Source organism: Neofelis nebulosa, chromosome 8 (genome assembly GCF_028018385.1).
Source record: "Neofelis nebulosa isolate mNeoNeb1 chromosome 8, mNeoNeb1.pri, whole genome shotgun sequence".
NCBI lineage: Eukaryota > Metazoa > Chordata > Mammalia > Carnivora > Felidae > Neofelis > Neofelis nebulosa.
The window spans coordinates 100313918-100321831 of record NC_080789.1 but is presented as its reverse complement, the minus strand read 5'-3'; the positions used below and the strand labels follow the sequence as shown (position 1 = coordinate 100321831).

The 7914-nt window shown below is 47.1% G+C and overlaps 1 protein-coding gene across 9 annotated transcripts in view; it reads left to right on the top strand.

Moving 5' to 3' along the window:
• Positions 1-244: 244 nt before the first annotated feature.
• SLC2A3 (solute carrier family 2 member 3) overlaps positions 245-7914 on the top strand; it is a 90062-nt gene continuing 82392 nt past the window's right edge. Inside the window, exons 1-2 of one of the 9 annotated variants that reach the window (XM_058743783.1) lie at positions 245-356; positions 2255-2332. In XM_058743783.1, coding sequence (XP_058599766.1) covers positions 2312-2332 — 21 coding nt within the window. In that variant the 5' untranslated portion in view covers positions 245-356; positions 2255-2311. Of the gene's footprint in view, positions 357-587; positions 805-2254; positions 2333-7914 lie in introns of those variants that run through there. The other 8 variants (XM_058743788.1, XM_058743784.1, XM_058743782.1 and 5 more) reach the window with 8 other exon arrangements.

The following is a 7914-nucleotide window of genomic DNA, read 5'->3' as shown; positions in this document are numbered from 1 at the left end:
AGAGTCCTTTCTGGGAGGCGGCAAGGTAGACAGTTGGACTTCCCATCAGAAGACAGCTAATGGGGCCAAAAGAACTACCAGGAATTGCCGCCCCCCCCCCCCCCAACCCCGCCATCTCGGCAAGCACTCAGGTCCGCCCCGCAGGGATATCTGGGGGCATCATCTCCGGGGCGAGGGGGCGGTGAGGGGGAGCGGGTATCTCTTAAAGCAGAAATGTTAACACCCTCTTAACGGCGACATTGAGGATGGCGGGGCCCAGCGCCGTTTCCCCGTAAAGGGTCGCCCCTGCTGCCTCCGTCCGAAGACGCGGGATGGGGCTTGCGGCGGAGGCCCGGGCTGGTCAGTTTGATGCGGAGGTGAGAAGCAGGGCTGGGGCGGGCCAGGCTGGGGCTCGGGAGCGGGGCCCCTGCGCCGCCCGCGGGGGGGGGGGGGGGGGGGGGGGGAGGGAGCATGCGTCTTCCTTCCGGAGGGAGCCGGATAAACGAGTCACGTTTTACTACCACATCAACGGATCCGTCCAAAAAGAATCCTTAGCATTTGGTAGCAGCGCGGGCGTCCTAACGGCCGCTCAGCGAGCGCGGTGGAAGCGCGGTGGCGCCGTCGCCGTCGCTGCCACTCCCAGGCGCGGCGGCCTGGGACCAGCGGGAAAGCGTGGCGGGCCCTGAAGATGGGCGGTTGAGCCGAGCCGCAGGGCCCAACTGCAGTTGCCGGGTCCGGGTGGTGGGCGCGCTGAGCTGTCCCAGTGGCCCTGCCCCCGTGGCCCGCAGGTGGGAGGACCGGCCCGCGAGCTGGGACCAGGTGAAGGTGGGTGGTGACCCAGAGTTGGGGTGGGCTGAAGGAGAAGGGGTCCTGCGGCTCTGCAGAAACTGGCAAGTCGTCTCAGAGCATTGGAAAGGATACTGATTATTTCCTGAGCGCCTATTATGTCCCAGTCCCTGCTCTAAGTGCTAGGAAGCCTACCGGGAACCAGGTAGGAACAATGGCCCTGGCCTCCTGGAGCTTATATTCTAATGAAGGGACAGACACGAAAACACAGAGAGACGATGATAAATCTTATGAAGAAAATGCACAGTGAGGAATGGGGAGGGGACTGGTGTATTAACCTGGGCGAGGGAGAAGGGGTCGCATGTCAAGTCAGAGGAAGGTGATGGGGTGGGTCTGGGAAGTCTTTTCCAAGGAAGTGTCTTTTGACCAGAGACCAGAAAGAAGTGAGGAAGCCTCCAAGAATGATTCAGGCCAAGGGGACTGTGTTGACCTTGAACGGTGTCTACCAGGAGTTTAACTGCTATGCAGATGAGATTAGCTTTGTAGGTGAAATCTGGAATTTTCTTAGAAAATTATGGGTCATCCATTCATTTAGTGCTTTATTCCTTAAGTGTGAGAGAAGGAGAGTAAGGCCTGGTGCCTTGGCAATACACTCTTAATAATTTTGTTCCAGTGGAATGCATAGACTAAATTTAGAACTTCCATTTGTTTTCGGAAGAGATCACCTGAATGAATTTTGTTTGCGTTCGTCTGTTTCTGGTTTTGTTCCCACTTCCTCCCCTGCGCCCCATTCCCCAAAAGAGATAAGTAGCAAAGGGAAGGGAGAGAGAAGAGGCTGGGTAAGAAGTCTGAAGAGCAAAATGGGAAGGAGAAGTCACAAGAAGGCTGTGGGAGAGTCAAGGGAATGATCTGTCCTAATTCTCTGCCTCCTAAGCTCAGGAAATACTGGTGCTCCAACATCCCAGCCAATCCCCACAAGTATACACCCGCCACAGGAGAGGAAGGAACAGACTCAGACATGACTCCACCGCAGCTCACTGGAGCAGTTTAGGCCAAAGGTGGCTCATTTCAAATATTTTACATTAAATGGCAAAATAAGCCACGTTAAATCAAGGAATTTTGTATCAGCAAGATTACCTAACCCCCGCTTACTTTGCTGATGGAGAAACTGCTGGTTGGTGACAGAGCAATGACTCAAAATGTAGAGGTTCCATTTTTACCACATCCACCTCTGTCCCTTTTCTCTCCCCTGGAACCCTTAACTTGATAAAATTCTTCCCACTGGCTGCCGAACGAGTGGAAAGAGCTTTGTTTGAAGACCCCAGAGTGGAGTTCATCTAACACATCGTTAGAATCACATGAGGTTTCACTTTCTTCCACAACTATTTATTGGTATGCCCGATGGCCAGCGGGCTAAGTCATACTTTTAGCTCTCAAGGAGTTTTAAGTCGATAGAGCGAATAAATAACTAGCCAATTGCAATTTACAGGAAGCAGTACCTTGAAGAGGAAGTGGAGGGAGAGTCAATTCTTAGTATAGCAGAGAGATGGAGAGCGGCAAACAGGATGTGAGTATTGAGAATGTATTTCAGATTGGTGTCCAACTGTTTTGTCGTGGTTATGTTAATACCGATCATCTCCCTAAACTTTTGTTGTCTTGATCATGTATGACATACCCGAGTGGTGGTGGGAGAGACGATTGCAGCCCATAGACTTGGTCCCTTCCCACATTCTCTCTACTCAACAGTCAATGAGCATTTGCCACTTGGGGTGTTTTGTGCTTTGATGTCACTGAGAACAATTAGAAGGACAAAATACCCGTTTCAGCATTGTAATGGCAAATAGGCCTTGGTAAAATTATACACAAGCGGTCTTAGAGGAATGTCCTTGCAAAGAGCTGTGGCTGTGTAGATGTGAAGACTGATACGATATATGAATGTACAATAATAAGAACTCTTCTTATAGAGCAGGCTCTAGAGTGTAACTGAAGCCTGTCAGTTACAAAGCATCGCAGTAAAAATCCCCAAAAAGGTACTAAGTCACGTTTGACCCTTTGGAATGAGATGGGGGTAGGGTAGACATCATTTGGTGGCTAAAATTACATACTGCCTGAAGTGAGTGGTTTACCGAGTGTGATCACATCTAGAAAGACTAAATAAGGTCGCTTCTGGGAATTCTTTGGTACCTTGCATGGCTGGCATTTCAACCTGCCAGATTTTCTCCTGAACTTTTTTTTTTTTTTTCAACGTTTTTAATTTATTTTTGGGACAGAGAGAGACAGAGCATGAACGGGGGAGGGGCAGAGAGAGAGGGAGACACAGAATCGGAAACAGGCTCCAGGCTCCGAGCCATCAGCCCAGAGCCTGACGCGGGGCTGGAACTCACGGACCGCGAGATCGTGACCTGGCTGAAGTCGGACGCTTAACCGACTGCTCCACCCAGGCGCCCCCCTCCTGAACTTTTTAATAGTCTCGCTGAGGGAAGAAAACCTGGGGAAGCAATTGCTCTTCCTTAGCATACTTTCCAAAAGATGAACATTTTGGAAAAATTTTAAAGTCAACCCATTTTATTTATTTATTTTATTTTATTTTTTAATGTTGATTTATTTTTGACAGAGAGAGAGAGACAGAGCATGAGCGGGGGAGGAGCAGAGAGAGAGGGAGACACAGAATCCAAAGCAGGCTCCAGGCTCTGAGCTGTCAGCACAGAGCCCGACATGGGGCTCGAACCCACAGACCGCGAGATCATGACCTGAGCCGAAGTCGGACGCTCAACCGACTAAGCCACCCAGGCACCCCAGTCAACCCATTTTAAAAGATGATGCATTTATATGACAATTATTAAGACTATCTTTTTAAGTTTATTTTTATTTATTTTGAGAGAGAGAGAGAGAGAGCAAGTGGGAGAGGGGCAGAGAGAGAGGGAGACAGAATCCCAAACAGGCTCTGTGCTACCAGCACAGAGCCCAGTGGGGGGCTTGAACCCACGAACTGAGAGGTCATGACCTGAGCCAAAGTCGAGCTGGACCCTTAACCGACTGAGCCACCCAGAGGTCCCTGTTAGGACTATTTTAGAAAGACATTAGAGGAACTCTGTAAGAGCAAGATATGAAACACAGATATTAGAGTGATTATTTTTTTTTAATTATTTTTAAAAACCTCTATACCTATCAAGAGCAAAGCCAGTGTGCCCCTGCCATCCCAGACCCCTACCCAGCTCCCCCTGCCACGTATTTATTTAATTTAATAATTAGATTTGACTCCTTACTTTGTTTTCCATTTCAAAAATCACAGGACTGTCTACCTCTGTTAATTGTGGGCCTCTACTTATGCTGACCTTGTCATCATTAACATACCATATATCACGGGGACGCCTGGGTGGCTCAGTTGGTTAGCGTCTGACTTCGGCTCAGGTCCTGATCTCACGGTTCATGGGCTCAAGCCCCGTGTCGGGCTCTGTGCCGACAGTTTAGAGCCTGGAGCCTGCTTCCGATTCTGTGTCTCCCCCTCTCACTGCCCCTCGCCTGCTCGTGCTCTGTCTCTCAATAAAAAATAAACGTTAAAAAAAAATTTAAAAAGATACCATATATCATGGTTGTTGTTTTAAGTTAAAAGAAGTACATGCCCACAAAACCTTGCAACAATACGGAAATCAAAGGACAAAGTCTCTTAAATTTTGGTGGTAAATAAGGATAAGCAAAGGTTTAGATGGTTGTTTGTGTTGTTACTGGCATTAAAAACAGTGACTTTTCTTTTGACATGGTCATTTTGACATAGCCAGATATAAATGGCTCTGAAAGTTTGTCCTATTTCATATCTATTAGCTACACTACAGTTAGCTCTTTGCATGACATCTCTCTTTGCCAATTATTGTGACAGTTAAATTAGATCATATATTCTAAGCTCTCGGCAAGGCATTGGGCTATGGAGGGAAACATCCAGTTCTTCCCTACTATGATTGTCTCCTGTGGGTCTCATTACTACTCACATAAAACACTTCAGTTCTGGTCACATGTGTAGAGGTTTTTCCTCACACCAAGCAATTTTCTGTGACACCACTTGGTTGTCCTACAGTTTAATTCAATGAGGACACTATACCTGGAGATAGTGTCAGATTCTACAGGTTAGGGACTCAGTCCCATTAGACCCCCCCATCACACACACACACACACACACACACACACACACACACTTCAGAAACCAGTCAAGCCCTGGTTATACCTGTACTTTTTTTTTTTTTTTAATGTTTATTTATTTTTGAGAGAGAGAGAGAGAGACAAGAGTGCGAGCAAGGGAGGAGCAGAGAGAGAGGGAGACACAGAATCCAAAGCAGGCTCCAGGCTCTGGGCTGTCAGCACAGAGCCCGACGCGGCACTCGAACTCACGAACCATGAAATCATGACCTGAGCTGAAGTCCGACTCAACCAGCTGAGCCACCCAGGCGCCCCTATACCTGTACTTCTGGCCAGTTGACTGTAGATCAGAATTCCAAAGTCCCCCTCTTTGGGTTTGACTAATTTTCTGGAGCAGCTCACAGAAGTCAGGGAAACGCTTGTGTTTACCAGTTTATTAAAGAATATGATAAAGGATACAGATGAACAGTCAGATGAAAAGATACATAGGGCAGGTCTGGGGGGTTCCTGAGCGTAGGAGTTTCTGTCCCTCTGGAATTGGGGTGAGTCACCCTCCCAGTGGACATGTATTCACCAGCCCAAAAGCTCTCTGAACCCCCTACTATGGGGATTGTGTGGAGCTTCCTCACGTAGGTGTGATCAATTATTAACTCCATTTCTAGCCCCTCGCCCTGTTCTGGAGGGTGAGGGGGTAGGGCTGAAAATTCCAAGCTTTTAACCATGGCTTGGTCTTTCTGGTGACCAGCCCCCATCCGGAATCCACTCATTAACCTGAAGAGTCACCTCTTTAGAACAAAGGATGTTCCGAGTGCTCTCACCACTCAGGAATTTATAAGGGTTTTAAGATCTCCGTGTCAGGGACAGGGTCAAAGACAAATATTAGAACAATAGGTGCTCGTAATGTTCTTATCACCTGGGAAATCACAAAGGTTTTAGGAACTCTGTGCCAGGGACTGGGCATATAGGAAATATTAAATAATTGGGAACTTGCCGTTATTTAAATACATTGATTTGTGGGGCAGATGTTATTATCTAGAGATAAGTTTTCTAGGTCACACAACTAGACAACTAGAGCATGCTACAGCTGGCCTATGATCGGTGTCTTTATACCATAACCCTCTTTCTTTCCTTTTGTTTTACATTGTTCTAGTAGACAGATCAAGAGGTTCAGAATTCAAAAGCAATTAGGAGAAACCAATCACAGTGTTAAAAAGATAACCTACATTATTATTCACCCACTGGGTTTTAGTTTAGGCTCAAGAAGAGATCGAGAAGGAATATGGAGTTAGAAAACTAAACCTAGGGGCGCCTGGGTGGCTCAGGCGGTTGAGTAACCGACTTCTGATTTCAGCTCAGGTCATGATCTCATGGGTTTGTGAGTTCGAGCCCCGCATTGGGCTCCGTGCTGACAGTGAGGAGCCTGCTTGGGATTCTCTCTGGGTCCCTTTCTCTCTGTTCCTCCCCCGCTTGTGCTCGCTCGCGCTATCTCCAAAATAAATAAATAAACTTAAAAAACAAAACAAAACCTAAATCTAAAGACTGTCAAACATCCTTGCCCTCTAGCCCTATGTAACTCTTCAGCTTGTTATGTTAGGAAATACCATGAAGGTATGGAGGTACATAAACATCACTTATACAAACTATGATGGGAATCAGATATATAGTTCTTTTTTTTTTTTTTTTTTCATGTTTATTTATTTTACGAGAGAGAGAATGCAAGCAGGGGAGGGGCAGAGGGAGAGGGAGAATCCAAGGCAGGCTCCACACTGTCAGCACAGAACCTGATGCAGGCTCAATCGTCAGACACTTAACCGACTGAGCCACCCAGGCACCCTGGAAGTGATACGTTCTGTGAGGGAAAATGAGCAAGGGCACCTGGGTGGCTTAGTCGGTTACGTGTTGGACTTCAGCTCCAGCGGTTCGTGAGTTCGAGCCCCAAGTGGGGCTCTGTGCAGACAGCTCAGAGCCTGGAGCCTACTTCTGATTCTGTGTCTCCCTCTCTCTCTGCCCCTCCCCTGCTCATGCTCTGTCTCTGTCTCTCTCTCTCTCTCTGAAAAATAAATACACATTCAAAATTTTAAAACAAATTAAAAGAAAGCATGGTAAAGACATAGATGTTGGAATAGGAGGGTAGGGTTGCATATTCTAAATACTGTGGTCAGGGAAGGGCTGTCCAGCATGAATTCAAGCAGAAACCAGAAGGACAATAAGGAGTGAACCATGAGAAGATCTGAAGAAAGCGTTTCAGATAGAGGGAAGACTAGATGTAAAGGTCCTGGAGTAAAAAGGCTTAGCAGATTAGAGCAGGGGGTTCATAAAGTTTTTGTAAAGAGCCAGATAGCAAATATTTTAGGCTTCATAAGCCCTTTGTCTCTGTTACAACTATTCAACTCTGCTGTCATATGTTAAAGCAGCCAGAGACATTATATAAACGGCAAGGTTGTGTTATAATGAAACTTCGTCTTTATAAATCTTTTTTTTTTTAATTTTTTTCATGTTTATTTATTTTTGAGAGAGAGAGACTGAGCGTGAGTGGGGGAGGGGCGGGGGGGGGCCGGGGAGGACACAGAATCCGAAGCGGGCTCCAGGCTCTGAGCTGTCAGCACAGAGCCCGATGCGGAGCTCAAACTTACGAACTGTGAAATCATGACCTGAGCCAAAGTTGGACACTTAGCTAACTGAGCCACCCAGGTGCCCCAGCAAGAATTTTTTTTTTCAATGTTTATTTATTTATTTGGAGAGAGACAGAGAGCACAAGTGGAGAAGGGGCAGAGAGAGAGTGAGAGAGAAAATCCAAAGCAGGCTCCAGGCTGAGCATGGAGCCCAATGCAGGGGTCAGTCTCACAACCTTGAGATCATGACCTGAGCTGAAATGAAGAGCTGGATGCTTAACTGACTGAGCCACCCAGGTGCCCCCAAAAGGCAAGAATTTTTTAAAATGAACATCTTGAGAACCATCTCCCTGCTTGCGAAATAGAACCTTATAGGTAATGTAAGAGTCTCCTCTAGCTTCTTACC